Below are 16,956 nucleotides of genomic sequence, written 5' to 3'. Positions count from 1 at the left end.
GCCCTCATTCAGAGCCGTACGCTATTTGCGGTCGTTCGTTTAAAAACAAGGGGTGGCTATTCAAATGATCCGTACGCACATTGCAGTCTGTTCACACCTCTAAGTCTGAACGAACGAGCAAAACATACGCTCGTTTATTTGTTAAAAACGCCCCCTGGCCGCACACATCCTACGTCATGTCCGCTATTTATTAGATTAATCGAGTACATCGACCAGCGTATGAACTGCTCGCTATTCTTGTGGTTGGTGTTTGCTACCACAAATTTGCGTGCAGTTCTGGCTATAAAATAACCCAGTGACGTGGTCAATGACGCTGCTGTTTTAAATATACACACCCATAAAACGCCCGTTTTGACCTTTAAGCACGCCTGCGTTCGGATCTCCACTCCCCATTTTCAAGCACCTTCCCCTGTTACCACCCACATACGCCTCATTCTGTCACTCAAAATAGCAGGCACTCGCTATATTGCGTACGAAGGATTTTCGACCGCACTGACTGGTTCGCGCATGCGTACTAAAAAGCGTACGCATGCGCAGATGTGCAAACATCGCTCGGAACGAGCGTACTGCCGCTAACGAGCGGCTCTGAATGAGGGCCTTTGGACATAATACACACTTGTACAACATTATTCACATGTGAGACTAACCACGTCTCACCGTGTTCTTCCTAGAACGTATTTTAGTTGTGGCAGATGATTTTTTTTCCCCAAAAAGGCTAATATCTTAGGTCAGTGGTTCTCAAACGCTGGGCCTGATTCAGCTTGGATCGCTACAGCTACGATTACGCACGCAGTTCAACTGCGATAGTATGCTAATCCATTGAGATCACTATGCCGCCGCAGCACTACATAAGGACGCCCACTTTACCTTACACACATCCGTAATGTTTAGTAAGACTGCGAAAACATTGGTACTATCGAGTACCATCGCAGCCTCACACACACTTGCACAAGCTCTGACCTTACTCAGAAATTGCTAACTTCATCGCACGCTATCAGGCTGAGTATGGCATCACAGTGGATAATTTCTGCACGCCCATGCAACGGCGTTCAAACGGACTGGCACGTCTGCGTTTCCCCGACCACCCCCTCGTCACCACCCACAAATGGCACTTACTGTCAATCACTCTGCGATGGGTCTTCATAATCACTGCGATTGCAGACCCGATCCCCATAGCTAGTTCGTGCACTGCGATACATACGCAGTACGCAATCGTCCGATTGCGTGCATATTAACAACTGTGATCCAAGCTGAATCAGGCCCTCTGTCCACAGAACCCCAAACGGTGCATGTTTTCCAGGTCTCCTCACAGACTCACGAGTGAAATAATTACTGTATCTTTACCTGTGGATCTTTTAAAATGTGTCAAGTGAATAATGACTACACCTCTGCACCTGCTGTATGTGACCTGAAAAATGTGACCTGTGAGGGATCCTGGACCTTATTCAGAGGCGGCCGTACGGTCGCCTCGATGTTTTGCCAGTGCGCATGCGCACGAGGGAGCCGGCTCCTTCGTGCGCATGCGTGAGATCCGCTACGACCAACAGCGCCGGTCGTAGCGGGTCTCTTTCCAAAGGGGGCGAGCTGTCGATGTTGATTGACAGCTCGCCCCGTTTGGAAGGCGGGCCGGGGGGGTGGCAGCCCAAACGGAGGCGTTCCCATGGGAACACCTGCCGTTTGGGGGAGGCCCCACTGACATCACTAGTGATGTCAGTGGAGAGCTTCCGGCTCTGACAGAGCCAGAAGCTCTCCGGGGCTTACGACAAGTGAGACCCTACCCTAGGGTCTCGTCGTAAGCCCCGATGGTCGCCATGGTCTATGACCATGGCGACCATCACCCGAGAGGTCGTTAGAGCTGTGGGTGTTAACCCACAGCCTAACGACCGCAACAGAGGCGGGCGGTCAGGATGTAAGTGGCCGCCCAGTTTCTGAGCGACTGCTTGAATCCTACGACCGCCTCTGAATGAGGCCCCCTGTCCTGAGGACCGATTTTGAACATCACTGTTTTACTGTAGGTACATTGCAAACTTCTCCCCAAATATCTCTGCTTATTAAATTGTAATGCTGGCAAGCCGGATGACCCCAAGACTGACACTCTCGTGGTAAATGGAGACATAATTTAATTTGATGTACTAAAAGAAAATGACATGATTTTACGTGTTATTTTTGTTCTAGTAGCCATTTATTTGAGCTCGCACGTAAGAGGTTAAAGATGAGATCACAGTCAGTGTGTGATCCATGAGGGAGTTGCTTGCTGTCGTTAAGGGGCTTTCTAAAGAGTCCAGCCCAATATGCAAATGAACATCCCCTGATCACTGACGTAGTATCACCCCACAGCATGCCAAGCTCTCCCATTGGTCAATGGCCTCTGGTCTCATTGACAACAAAACAATCTGCACGCTTTATTACGAAAATAGTGGGTGGGCGGAGATCTGGGTTGAGGGAGGGGGAGCCAAGCCTCGTTTTCATCGCATTAGTTCCTATTAGCTCCTGCTGCCCGCAACGAGGCTTGGTGCGCAAAGTAGCGGCGTCACAGCAGTGTGGAGGGAGGGGGCGTTGGGCGAACATGGCGTTGGCTTCGCCTGTGACAGCTCTCTGAGGTGGAGAGACTGACAGAAGCCGGGACAAGCAGGCGCCAGCTCCCGAGTGGGGAGTTCCACCGAAGCGTCTCTCTCAGCTAACGGAGCAGCCGAGCTGAGCATGGAGAACATGGATACCCTGACCGAGCTGGGCGACGAGCTTACCCTGGGAGATATTGATGGTGAGAATAGTGTACAGAGCAGGACACGATGGTGGCTGGCTATTACAGTGAATGTGGTCCCATTACTTGTGGTGTACATGTTATTGGGGTTGGTTGCTAGGTCAGAGTTTGCGTCATATTGTGTGTAAGTCAGTGATTGCACATTACTGATGTACGTACTGTAGGACGCGTGCACCCTTCGGGGCCCCAGGGTGTAGGGGTGCTGGGGTAATCTATATTGGGAGGTGTGTCAGGGTTCCTTTGGGCGTCTTTCCACTTTATGGGGGATACATGTCCCCCACAATGTCATACTGGTTTGGTGTTTCTTCGCGGACGTCCTGGTATTTAACTCAAAACTTGACTTTGAGGAGCTTTATACAGACAAGCCCTCAGTAACCATAATATGTGCAGTGTAAGTGGTGCTTTCTTAGATATTTGTTCTTACAGGGAAATCTGTTATCCTAGTAGCAAATGAATTTGTGTGCAATATGGAAGCTTAGCTTTACGTTCCTGTATGAGGAGAGTATTGCGCTATGTTAGAGGTAGGACGGTGTCATTTTTCCTGATGGGGATAATGATGGTTCATATGGAAGTTTGTCAGAGGCATCATTCATAAGGTGTGAGTCTGACTCATTGGGGTTGGGTAAAGTGGTTAGCCTGGGTCAGGCATAGGAATCTGTCAGTAGTACATTTTGGGGACAGAAATATATGCGTAAATTTATTTAACAAGTGAGTAACTATGGCCAGTGATAAAGTGTGCGAGATAAAAGTGGTGCGGTCATTATAAGTGCCTGAATGTAATAGCTTGCGGGCAGCAGCATGTTTCTAATCTAGACTAAAGACTCCTACACACTTAGCTGTGTGTGTATATATGTGTGTATATATATAATCTTATTGTCCAGCACTTACAATAAAATTGGTACTCGCCCAGGTGCCCTTCACACACAGCATATGTGTCCAATATAGATCCAAAAGTACGGCAGCACTCACGGGACTTCTTAAACCAGAAAATTATCCACTGCTTATCACAGTCTTGAACTCCGTTTCAGATTATTTTAAACTTTTCAAGGATACAGTAGTTCTGTATCCTTGAAAAAAGATTAAAATAATCTGAAACGTTGGAGTTCAAGCCTGTGATAAGCAGTGGATTATTTTATGGTTTAAGAAGTCCCGTGAGTGGGCGTCCCTGCTGGTCGTACATCGCATCTTCAGATCTGCCAATCTGGGACACCATGCAGTGGAAAAAGAAGGATGTACAATAGATCGTTAGTCACATTGGACACATTTTTACACCAAATCATGTGCAGTACTGCCGGGGAGAAGTTCAAGGGAAATCGTACACTATGGGCCTGATTCAGAGTTGGGAATAGAGCGAGAAATAGCACTTAACTGTGTACCTGGACAAACCATGTTTCAATGCAAGGGGTGTAAATACACAATTTTTTTTGCATGTAGTGAAAATACTGTCTGCTTTTGCATGTAGCTCACAAATACTGCACAGCTTCATTATTACACTGCACTTTAGATGTCAGTTTGGACATGTCCCTCCCAAATCTAAATCTCTCTGCACATTTTAAATCTGCCCCACCTGCAGTGCAGCATGGTTTCACCAAGATGATCAGTTGAGAGAGAGATCTCTCTCTATTTCTAACTCTGAATCAGGCCCTATGTCTGTGTAGGCACCTTTTAAGATGCAACTTAGGTTGTTTTTGCCTTAAAACAAATTGCTGCTTTTAATCTAGTGGCTATACCACCAAAATCTTACTGCAGCCAACATCTCGCAGGCAATTGTATTTCTGCCTAGATCTATGCTTGGTACCAATCGTGGTAATTATATGCATCCTCATTGGGCAGGCAAAAACAATTGGATTCCCCAATCGTCCATCTAAACAGATGGTACAATATTCAATTGTTGCAGGTTTTTACATGTCGCGCCCAAATAGACCGGGTCTAGCCACTTATTATTTTTGTAAGCCAGAAAAAGGACTGAAATTTGTACCTTCTGTGCTTTAAATGTTCAGTGGGCAAAAAAACGGACATCTGAAAAATATTATAGGTTTTAGATCTAATAATAGATTGGAGTCCACTGTCATGTTCCTGGCAGCTTTCATAGTGGTGTTATGATGAGGGTATCAATAAGATTGCTGCTTGTGGTCCGACTGCTTGTTTGTGAGATTGACTGCTGTTACTTTTTTTGATGGTTTACTCTTGTGAATAATTTAATAAAATCCTATAAAAAAAAAAAAAAAAAAAAGCAGCTTGAAACGTCAGCGTCTAATATTTATTTGAAGGGGATGGGGTCATTTTTGGCCGCAATGCGCTGGTAACCAACACCACATAATTTAAACTCCATGAATTAGAGTTTTTGCGAACATTATATTACTGATGCGCAAGTGTAGTGTTCAACGAATGACCAACTATGCACTTTCCCACATTAACGATATCTATGATCGACCATACATGCAGGCCAATTTAGACGATTTGTCAAGATTTGCCTGTAAAGACATGACTTCATTGAAATATCTGTTAGAATTAAAAGCAAAATGTACATTTGAAATTACTCCATTGTGTTTGTCAGTGTGTCTTCAATACTCTGCACTCTGGTATATAATGTACTGAATTATAGTAAAGAAAACTATGATAGAAGTCCAAATTGGTTTCTAGAAAGATTTTGGTTTTGACTTTAACATATATGATAGAGTAGTGGCTACCATGGGTTAATTTGCTGAGTGCACATGACAGTTTAACCTCTCCTTCTTGATTTTAATATCCAAATAGTTTTTGATATTGAAAATTTTTGACAGCCTAAAATATGGTAACAGTGCATCCCTGCTGTCAAGCATTGTTTTTTTTTTTTTTTTTTCTTTTTTATTAACTGCTCATTGCAAGGAGCATAATTAAATTTGTCTATTAGTTTGTACAATTGTCTAATAAGCTGGTGCAAAAAAAAATTTAGTTTAATGTGATTTGATCATAACTCTCATTAGTGCTATTAGTTTTATTAGATCACAAAATATTTTATAATATTCCTAAGCACTACACTAAATTTCTGAATGCAAAACATGCTAAGGGCCGTATTCAATTAGTTTCGCACCCGCAATAAAGTTTTGCATGCCGGACTTTTCGCCTACATCGTGTATATTAGCCGCGGAAACTTTTATTGTACCCGCTATTTGCCCTAATCAATTCCAAAAGATGCGAATTCGGCGACACGCAGAGTCAGAACAGGCGAAAAGTGGTGTCAGAATCATGGAAATCAGCCTGAAACCCCCCCTCCCCCCTCCCCACACACAAAAAAGATGCACTAACTTTGGGGATCAATGTAGTAGTGCCCGATTAGTCCTAATAGATCTGTTTGGGGAACTTAAGTTCGCACAATTACCTCTAATTAGCGTCTTTGCACAAGTGGTGAAGAATGGCATAAAGTGGTATTTTTTGGAGAAAATAAGTAGTCCTGTCAAATTTGGGGTACCTGAAAATGGGTGCTAGCATCTTTTAATGTCTCTAAAGTGTAGTTTTAATAAAAGTGAAATTCCTCCCTCATAAAAGCACCTGCAATCACAAAACACTTGACCCCTTCTTATAGCACCCCCAGAACCTTATTTCGTTAGTTGAGAACTTGTCCCCCCACTTTGTGCTTTTTTGCACCCAAATTCAAAGTACTTCTTTGGGGTGTTCATAAGTTTTTTACCTGGAATTTTTTTGACGAAGTTGTCCTTTGGGGGCTGTGGTTCTGAGTGGTTTCCCCACCTTTGCACCCTAAAAATAAATAATTTGCACTTTTCTCCTGCTATTCTGAGGCAGATCTTTTTCACCTATTACATTGCATTGACTTTCTGCGTACACAGTGGATGGAATTGAATACGGAGATAAGTTTCCGACAGGTGAAAAGTCGCAATCGGCGGTACATTTTTGCGGATCTCTGCTTTTCGCTTCTAATTGAATACAGCCCTAAGTATCAATGTCTAAAAGTTATTTAGCAGAGGATTTTTTGCTGTTGCAGGAGTCTGTTACTTTTGACCTCTGGGTACGGTAGCATCACTGTTGCCAATGGATCAGAATGCATGGGAACCAGAGCAAGCATTACTTGGCCTCTAGTAGCAGACAAACATTAGTTTGTGGTTATTTTGAGAAGTGTGGGTGGACCAAGTTAGCAAAATCCAGAGTTTTGAGCATACATCTCATATTTTATATAACTCTTTACTAAGTTGTTTGCATTTTATTTTTTACTTAACTTTCTAGCAAACAGTTTTTAACTTTTTCCGCTAGAATTAGAATTATACTCACTGTAGGACTGGCCAAATCTCAGGAGCTTGGCCAACATTTCTACTGGTGACAGTGAACACATGATCAGTTTGTGTTTAAGCCAGTTCTTCCTGTCTCCCTTTAATCCTATTGCTGTTTAGCAACAACATCAAGTGTATACTTATCAGAAAATATTTCACATTTTCATTAGTTTGCCTTTCTCCATCATAAAATTAAGGGGGGGGGGATTCAATTGTTAGCGCTGGGCGTCTAACAAATGGCCGTCTATTAGTATTTTACACGCCCAAAAGGACAGGGTTTAGATGCGAAAAGTGGTTAACCCAGTCTAAAGTGTGACTGCCACGGCTAATGGGTGTCTGATCGGAGCAATAATTGAATTACTCTGATAGATGGCCAATAAAACTATAAAATTCCCCCCAATGTGCTAAATGGTTGACATTCTATTACGAATTAAAAATTGAGAGAGAAAATCTCCTGCATTTGACTGATAGTACATAGCCAGGATACATAAAATGATGCAGAAACCTTTTTTTTTTTTTAAGTGCGCAGGTGAAAGTAAAAAAAAATCTTTATTTTAAGGTACAAATGTCAGGACACCGGGCAGAACCTCTGGTACACCCCTTCCAATGAATGTTGCACTTGAAGGGGTTTAAATAGCATAATTTGGCCAATAAAGACATGTCATTTTTCAGATGTATTTATCTAAAAAGCTTAATAATGGATTAAATGATGTGGGACAGGTATGTAAAGATGTATTGATGAGAGAGGGGTTTTAGAATATGTGGATGGGAGCTGAAGTGTTTTTTTTTTTCTTTTTCCAAAAACCCTTAACCCCCCCCCCCCCCCCCAACTTCTTACAAACTTGTATTAAATCACTGAAAAATTACAATAGACATTTTTTTTGTACCCCAAAATGCTGGAAAGACTTTTTAATTTGAGGAGAAACACTTGATTATTATTTTTCCATTTAATAAAAAGTGTGAAAATTAGCCACTTGATACCTCTTAAGAACCTCCAGTATTTTCCTCCATGACCACTGACAGCCTTCTATATGGTCCCGCTATTCTCCGTTGCCTTTTTTTTTAGGGTCCAGGATGGTTTCCCCAATTTTTCTATGCACTGCTATCGGGTCGCTTTTTTATAGAGAAGTCATGCACAAAATCCGCCTTTGCAAGCTCGCTCCTAATTGAATTGAACCCCAAATGTAAGGCAGGCTTAACAGTTTTGTGTCTTAAATCACAACAGAATATGCTGGCATGATATAAGAAAATATAAATGGATTATTCCATCCAGGGTCCCATTGCGCAGAGATCCTGTTGTAGTGTTCACTAAAACTCACTGACGCCGCTCCAGACATGCAATATATTAAACAGCTTGCCTGCTCTTTCAGGATATCTTCTAAACAGTTGAGTAGGGCTAATATGTAGTGGTAGGGTGGTTGGATGTCTATATCTCACCGCCGCCATTCCGGATCTGCTGCTCCCGCTTGTATGCAGTCAAAGAGGGTGATATCAATAATCACCGGTCTGAACTTCCAAGAATAGATGTCTACGCGTTTCTCTGCCTGTAGCAGTATCGGCGGCTTCCTCAGGAGACAATAGTGCTTGTGTCGAGCGCCCGTTCTGTTTCGAAAACCCAATTGCGATCGCATCAGCGTGGACCCGTCTCTGAATCAGGCCCATAGTGTATTCTTCTTCTCTGCACTAAACAAAAATGACTAAAGTCGCAGATAAAACATAAAGATGCTTGGCGCAGGTCACTTCTATTGAACCTATTTTTTGCCTATTTACAGTACATCGACTGCATACTTTACTCAACTGTTCCCATCTTATTTGCCTTAGTGTACAAGGTGCTTCGGATTAGTATTTTTGTTGCAAAGACATTAGTATAAAGTCGCACATAAAGTATAACAATGCATGGCACAGATCATTAGTATTGGACCTGTTTTTCTTCGTTATTTGCCCTAAACACTGTACTTTTTCTTCCACTATGCTAATTTTTTTTCTTCAATTTTGCATCTTGGTTTGCTTTATAGTGTACTAGGTACTTACGATTAGTATTTTGGCGTGACTAAGTCGCAAAGTCCATGGGGCGCTAAACGGGGTTATTTGGTGTGATTTGAGTTTAGGTATATGTGGACACATCTGTATTCTACTGAGCTGTTACTTTCACAAGTATGGGATACTGTTCATGTACTGAATGACATTGGGGTGATGGCGTTTTAGTTGCGGACCATCTATGCTTCCACGTGCTACGGGCTGAAGTAAGATAAAATACAGTATTTCACAAGCATAAACAGTTGTCTATTTTCTAAAACTTATTTTGTGTATATGCAAATATTTTGGGGGTAACTATAATAGTATGAATGATATTCTGTGCAAATTGCTGCATATTATGTAGGTGCAATATATATGCATGCAAATAAAAACACTGATTTGCCTGACCAATGATGACAGGTGTGTATATTCATTGGTATCCCTTTAAATTGCTCTGCAGTCTTCCAATATCAATGTCCTCTGTAATCTGTGTGATTAATTTCTTAAAGGCCTCCGTACATCAGCAATCGATTGTGTATAAAAATCTGCAGTATATGGACATCGCAGATTGCAACCCAAAAGTGATTTGGAATTGTTAAATCAGATTGTCCAACATGTTGGATTTCACAGATCGATTGGGGCTGTAGATTTATAGTGTATGGAGATGATCAGCAGATTTGCAGACCGTTACTAGTAAAATGATGGGACTTTCAAGATTGGCAGATCTGTGTTTGGTGCATTCTATCTGCAAATCACTGAAAAAGATCTGTAATGTATGGGCACAGATTGCTAGATTGGGAAATCCTAAAATCTGTCAACAAATCTTCAAATTGTTCAATTGTGGGTCTCAGATTGCTAATGTATGGGGGCCTATTGGTGCATGTCCACTTGCAGATCTTGGAACGACAGTACGATTACAACTTTGTAATCGTACAGTCGTTCCTCATCCTGTAAGTGCCTACATTGAACGATATGTTGTTCAGTGCAGGCACCCTCCCTCATCCCCAAACATGCCCAATCTGTCGTTATCGGCAGATTGACTGGCATGTTCAGGCGATGAATGATGTCGGAAACGACCAGCGGGAGTGCGCATCGCTTGTCGTTTTCAACCTTTTCATGCCCGATTTTGTGCACGACTAATGAGCGATTGAACGATAACTCGTTATCGTTCAATCGCTCTGTTTAATTGGCAAGTGGATACGCGGCTTTACACTTTACTCTCTGGTGCAGTGTGTGTGACTGTCCATTAAGAGCACGTAGCTGTGAGTTAAAGCTGAACAAAACATTTAGCACCATTCAGTTTCTAAGCTGCTCATATTAGGCTGATGTCGCACCTATAGTTTAGTGTCAGTGACTGTTATTTAACAACTTTACTGAGAATTTATATGCGGTGTGAGAACACTGACACCGCACCTTAACTCACCCCTTGCGGCCCGATCTTGCTACCTACTTGCAGATTTTTGGATTTGGTTAAGAATTGTGGCAGCTTGGGGACTATAAAAACAAAGAATTGATGCTACATTTAACTGCATGTGATGCCACCGAAGGCAACAGTGCTTCAGACTGCGCTGCCCCTGGGTTTTGCAGAGGAGAATCCATTCTCCTCAGACTCCCCGGACTCCCTGGTAAGTGATGCGGTGGTCTGTGACCGCCGATATCCCTTCTGGAATCGCTCCGGGATGCATGTGCCGGGGATCGCAGTGCGAGGAGGGGATCTTGGTTCTCCTCCAAACACTTTGGCTGATCAAGTGCAGAGATCAGCTTCAGCAGGGAGGACTGATCAGTAGTCTCTCCTGACACACACTCTGCATAAGGGAGGGGCTGTATGCCCAAGGAGGGTAACTGAGGGAGGGGTCTAACATCATTGGGGATGAGGGGGGGCTAATAAAGAGTAAAGGCCCCCATACATCAGCAATTGATTGCAGCAATCATGCAATTTGCAATTGATTGTGTATAAAAATCTTTCCCTTTTTCAATCGATTGTGGCATATCTGCAATTGATTGTGTATAAAAATCTTTCCCTTTTCCAATCGATTGCAGCAATCGTGCAATTTGCAATCGCTGATGTATGGGGGCCTTAATATGACTCTGGAGGGGGAATGATCAATTATACTGCTCACAGGTGAGGAGGAGGGGTAAAGAAAGGGTCTTTTTACAGGGGGGTGGGAGGGTTGGTTTAGAAGGCAGGACATTTTATTACTATTAATGGGTTGTGATGGGGGGGGGGGGGTGTATTGCCTATAGGGGGTGGGAAGTTATTTTATTTTGGGAGCCTATGGACACTGAGGGTTAAAAAATGCCCTGCTAATTAAATCGTCCGTTAAGAGTTTTTACACGCGCGCACACACCCCTAATGTATAAAATCTGAAGCAGTTATTGTCAATGAAGATGTAATTTCAAATAGTGTAATACAATGGTTCCCAAGCTCTGTGCCTCGGGACAATTGCAGGGGTGTCATCAGTTGGTGGTCCAATACCAAATCAAATTAATTTTAGTCAATGTGATGTGCAAAACTAGTGCTGGTGGCTACCAATTATTATAAAATATATGGAGAAACCAAAGCACAACACTGTCCACCATCACATAAGTGAAATTAATGATGACAGGTAAGCAGAATTTTTCAATAAGAAACTTAGGGCCTAGGGGTGCCCTGAAAAAAAATGCTGATACTCTAGGGCGCCGTGATTTAACTAAAGGTACCCGGAAAAGGCCATTTAGAGGAACTGCACGGGTTGTGACAGGTGCAGGGTGCTAGAATGAACACTACATGAAGTCATGAATAATTTGCCTTTAAAATTCAGATTAATGAGTGCATATGTACATGTTGCTTAGGTGAAAGAAGAATTGCCATATGTGGGTTAACCGTCAAATGTGCCACTGGTGCTTAATATCGATGGGAACTGCTGGATTAAGATCTAACCTATTTAACTAAGCATACCACTAATGAAACAGTGAGCCATATTCAATTAGAGGCAAAGTTTTCACCTGTCCGACTGTTCGCTTCATTCGCCTGTTTCAGAGGCGAATTTCTTCCGTCCTCGCCCCCGCTTTTCGCCTAATTCAATTGCAAAACAGGTGAAAACGGAAATAGGCGAATGCGGAACAGGCGAAATGTACTGAAAGAACTGGGGAAGTCAGTCTGTACCCCAGAAAAAGATATATTAACCTTGGGAATCAATATAGATGTATACTAATAGCCCTAATAAGACTATTTGGGGTACTTAAGTTGTGTAAATTGCTTGCTATTAGCGTCTTTGTAAAAGTGGTGAAGAATGGCATAAAGCTGTATTTTTGGGTGAAAATAAGTATTCCTGTCAAATTTGGGGTGCTTGAAAATGGGTGCTAGCATGTTTTTATGTCTCTAAAGTGAACTTTTAAAAAACGTGAAAAATCCACCTGCTGCATGCACCTGCAATCCCAAAAACACCTGACCCATACTTGGGGACCCCCAAGAAGTCTATTTCGCTACTTTTATGTTTATCCCCCACTTTTTAAATTTTCACCACAAAAAATGACATGTCTTTTTTGGGGTGTTCTTAGATTTTTGTTTCTGTTTTTTTTTTTTTTTTTTTTTGCAGATTTGTTTTTTTGGGGGGCTGTTCCAAGGGGTCTGAGTTGTTTCCCCACGTTTGCACCCCAAAATAAAGATTTTGCATTTCTTTTCACCAGCTATTGATTGGAGAATCATTTTTTGAGAATTGTTTCCACTTAGGTGAAATTGTCCTGGAATTGAATTTGGCAAATTTTTTTTTTTTAGGCAAATTTTTCTCACAAAAACAGGCGAATATGGCTTTTCGCCTCTAATTGAATTCCCCTCAGAATGTCAGTTGTGCTTCAAGAACACTTGTTTAGGGACATATCTGCTAATGCCATGTGATGCTAGTCAAACAAATGTTCAATGTGTTTTTTGCAATGTGTTTTTAGAGATTCTGTCTTTAAATTTTAAGCGGTGACATTAGAATATTTGTTTTGCATGGGGGAGTGTGTGTCATGGCCAGGAGAAATAATTCTGTTCACAGGATACAACATATGTCTATAAATAGCACCGATGAATTTCTGAGCTCAAACTAGAAGACTAGTTACCCTGAAAATGCCTTTTTAGAGTGAATAATTTGTTACTTTTATGTTGGTATTATACAATATTTATGTGGTCCATGAAGACACTAAAAGGAATTTTAAAAAGGCATATTTTTCATGAGTGCATATGTCAAGGTTGCATAGGTGAAAGTAGTAATCGCCATCTGTGGGTTAACCATCAGATGTGCTACTGGTGCTTAATATCGATGGCATGAAACCATAGGACTATCAAGTTTTGGGGAATTATAGGTGGTGGGCCAATCGGGAAGCGGATCAGGCTTAGTTTGCCACCAGGTATGGTGCGTGCACCTTTCGAGGGGTGAAAAAACCCCAAAGCCTCCCAAACCATTCAGAAGGAGTTGCTACTATTGGCTTAGGCCTAAATGCTGCTCCAGCAGGCCTTATAAATGGATTTTCCAAAACCAACTTCCGGTGTTTCACTGAAAGAAAACCTGCTTAAGGAGGATTAATCACCTGCAGGGAGTGTCTTCCAAGCCAGTGGGACTCTTCTGTTCAAAAGACGGGTCCTAGTTGGCTCCCCTGCTCCTACGGCATCCACCTTAAAGAACAGTGTTGCCTGACCAAAATAAAAGGGAATGATGTACCCTAAGAACAGAAGGATGATTGGGGTGTTATGCATCTGTTAGTGGTCATCTTGAAAATGCTGTGGCAGTTTCATTCAGTGCAGAAAAGTCTTCTGTGGTGTGAACCCGACCCTTGGGGAATGAGGATACAAGTGAGCTCCACAATGGTACCACCACTTCCTAACCTACAATGTACACTCCCACATGGAAGTGTGGAGTGCTGTGTGAAACACCTGGGCATGGAGTCTGAGCTTGTTGGGTAACTGAGTATTCTTATGCTTCAGGATACTATGCATCGGGGACCAAGTTACCGGGTTTGGCAGTGTACTCTGGCGGCCCCGCGGCTGGCGGATAGATGATGGCCGTTCAGTGTATATGAACGACCATCATACACAGATATATTTGCAGATCACTCGATCTGCAGATATATTTTTGCAGTGTGTGCCCACCTTAAGGGGTAAATTTACTAAAGTGCAGGCTTTTAGAAGTGGAGATGTTGCCCATAGCAACCAATCAGATTCTATTTAACATTTATCTAGCACCTTATAGAAGATATTGGCTAGAATCTGGTTGCTGTGGGCAACATCACCACTTCTAAAAACCCGTAAATTTACCCCTAAGTTTCTTCCTAGCGCAGTGGTCTGCATGAGGTGAAGCATTGTCAGGCCATCTTGCTTTGTTACTTTTCTGCATTTTTAGCTAGCCCAAGGGTGTCCTGATCCGAATCAACAAAACCCCAGTGACGTGACAGGATCATTGTTATGAAACTGTATAATATAGTAGTGTTCACTCTAGCTCCGGTGGCAGGCAGAGCTAGAGAGGGCAACTTTGTGCGCGCGCCCGAAAAGGGGGCGTGTCTATAAGACGCGTCCCCTTTTTCGGCATACTTGGGGGCGTGCCCGGCACTTACGGACACACCGGGCAGCCCTCAAGCGCTGCAGACAGGGAGAATAGATGCCGGGCGCATGTGCCCGGCGTCTATTCTCCGGCGGTGACCGGGTCACCGCACATTTCTCCACCCGCGGGACACTGCGTCCAAACGTACCGGCTCCTCCTCCCTCAAGCAGCTCCAAGGTTGCTGTTGCCCCCAGGCAGCACTGTCTCCACAGGTAGGATGAGGAAAGAATAGTAAAAAGAATGAAGTTAATACATGGAGCAGGAAACATTCCTCTTCACGTGTTTACCTCTTTTACTTAATTCCACATACATTTGATTGTAGCCATCTATATTCTAATCTGGTAAGGTCTGTCCTGGCTCCTATATCCACGCGCAGTGGGAGCACTGCGACGGTATAGACCTTAGCCGGAGGACCTCACCACTCTGCGTCGGGAAGTGGAGAAGGACAGGGGGAGCAGTGGACGGACTGAGGCGACCGGTCTCCCTTTTACAAGTATAAAATATTAACGCAGAATGTCATGTCCTGAAATGGACACAGCCATTTTGAGCTGCGACACGTGCTCCCCTTCTCCTCCCCACTAAGCTGTCACAGCCACGACAAAAAAGGGCTATTCCAGCTGAGGAGAACCCTGCCCTGGACAGATGAGAATTACAGGGGGGAGGAGAGGGCATGGCCTGTGGTTTATTTTACTACTAGAATATAAAGAATATGTAATGGTTGGCTTATTTGCATTACTTTTTGTTTTCAAGTATAGTATGTTTAAAATGAGGTTAAAATTTATGAGAAATTTCACTTAATAAAAATAGAATAATACGGTGTTTGGCGAGTTGCTAATAAATGGATATATCTGCAACCTCTATTATACTGTAATGTTATATTGTCTGGCCTGTAGGAATAACTATAAAACAAATACATTATAGGTGTATTTGTTTTATAGAGTGTGCTTCTGTAATTCTATTAACTTACAGAATGCTAAGTAATGTTTTTTTTTTTTTCCCCTTATTTTTTATATTTTTAGAAATGCTTCAGTTTGTTAGCAATCAGGTCGGAGATTTTCCTGACATATTTGAGGATCAGTTATGTCCAAACTACCAAGGCATTGCTGCGATAGAGTCAAGTTTGCCGAAGACTTATAACCAGGTCCAGCAACCGAATTACCAGACTGCAACACCGCAGCCTCAAGTCGTGTCTGTCAAAGTTCCTGCCCAGGCAACCCCACAAAGAACCACCCCGTTTCTCCAGCCCCGACCTTTGCTCCAGTCCCCACCACAACTGCAGCAGCAGACTGTGATGCTGACTCCGACGTTTAGCACAGCCCACCACACTCGCTTTATACAGCAGCCACTCATCTACCAGAATGCTGGTACCACAAGCTTTCAAGGTGAGATGTATGAATGTTTCATCTAACCAAGTGATACTGATCTAGTGCATTTAACAAAAATGTTGTCCATCCCACAGAAAGCACTGATATCCATACAATATATTTAAGTAAAAATGTAGATTTTGGGTTTCGCTGTGTATAATTTGCATCATATAGACGTCAAGTTGTTTTAAATACTGTAGTATTGATCTGTCAACTTGCATTATAGATTAATTGCTGAATGCTAACTGTTGGGTTGATGATTTTAGTGCTGCAGCCACAAGTTCATAGTGTGATGGCAACACAGGTGCAGCCTGTCACTATCCAGCAGCAGGTGCAGACTGTCCAAGGTCAGAGACTACTAACGCAAACAACTAATGGAACCATCCAAACACTGAGCCCAGCGACACAGAGCACAATCCATACACTGACTCCAGCTACTGTGCAAGCTGTTGCACCACAAGTCCAGCAAGTTCCTGTAAGTTTGTCTTCTCAGTAGTGTAAGATTGTTCACACAGTTACATACTATGCACTAAATTATATTTGTGTCCACACTTTATTTTTTTTTTTTTTTTAAACTATCCAGTTGTGGGGAATATGTCTTGACACAGCTTTTCAGCACAAAGGGTTCTGATCCTTTGTTACCACCATTAGGAACGGACTTTATAGGCTTTGCTTTACCATAGGGTTCTGTACTTTAATGATGGTAAATATAGAAATTGATCTAGGAAATGTGTTAATCATTTAAAAAACTCTGGCTTGAGATGATGTGCAAACAATATCATTTTGTTAATAATCACAAAATTGAATCGAATGCATGTGTATCAACATGCAGTAGCTAGCCCTGTAGAGATGCATCGAGTTTATCAGTGGCTCTTCTGTTCAGAAAGAGTGGTTAGAGCTAGTATGGAGCCATATGGTGCATTAAAAACAAACAAACCAAAAAAAAACTGAAGGGCCCCTTGTTCACACTCTATAACTATATAGAAAACATA

At 42.6% G+C, this 16,956-nt stretch overlaps 1 protein-coding gene across 1 annotated transcript in view; it reads left to right on the top strand.

Moving 5' to 3' along the window:
- The first annotated feature begins 2,485 nt into the window (after positions 1-2,485).
- Positions 2,486-16,956, top strand: part of SREBF2 (sterol regulatory element binding transcription factor 2) — a 71,730-nt gene continuing 57,259 nt past the window's right edge. Inside the window, exons 1-3 of the mRNA XM_088468062.1 lie at positions 2,486-2,761; positions 15,620-15,982; positions 16,231-16,439. Of these exons, the coding sequence (XP_088324188.1) occupies positions 2,701-2,761; positions 15,620-15,982; positions 16,231-16,439 (633 nt within the window). The 5' untranslated portion in view covers positions 2,486-2,700. The remainder of the gene's footprint in view (positions 2,762-15,619; positions 15,983-16,230; positions 16,440-16,956) is intronic.

The sequence above is a fragment of the Taudactylus pleione genome, unplaced genomic scaffold, assembly GCF_031769625.1.
Source record: "Taudactylus pleione unplaced genomic scaffold, aTauple2 ptg000080l, whole genome shotgun sequence".
Lineage (NCBI taxonomy): Eukaryota > Metazoa > Chordata > Amphibia > Anura > Myobatrachidae > Taudactylus > Taudactylus pleione.
This window is presented reverse-complemented; position numbering and strand designations above follow the sequence as displayed.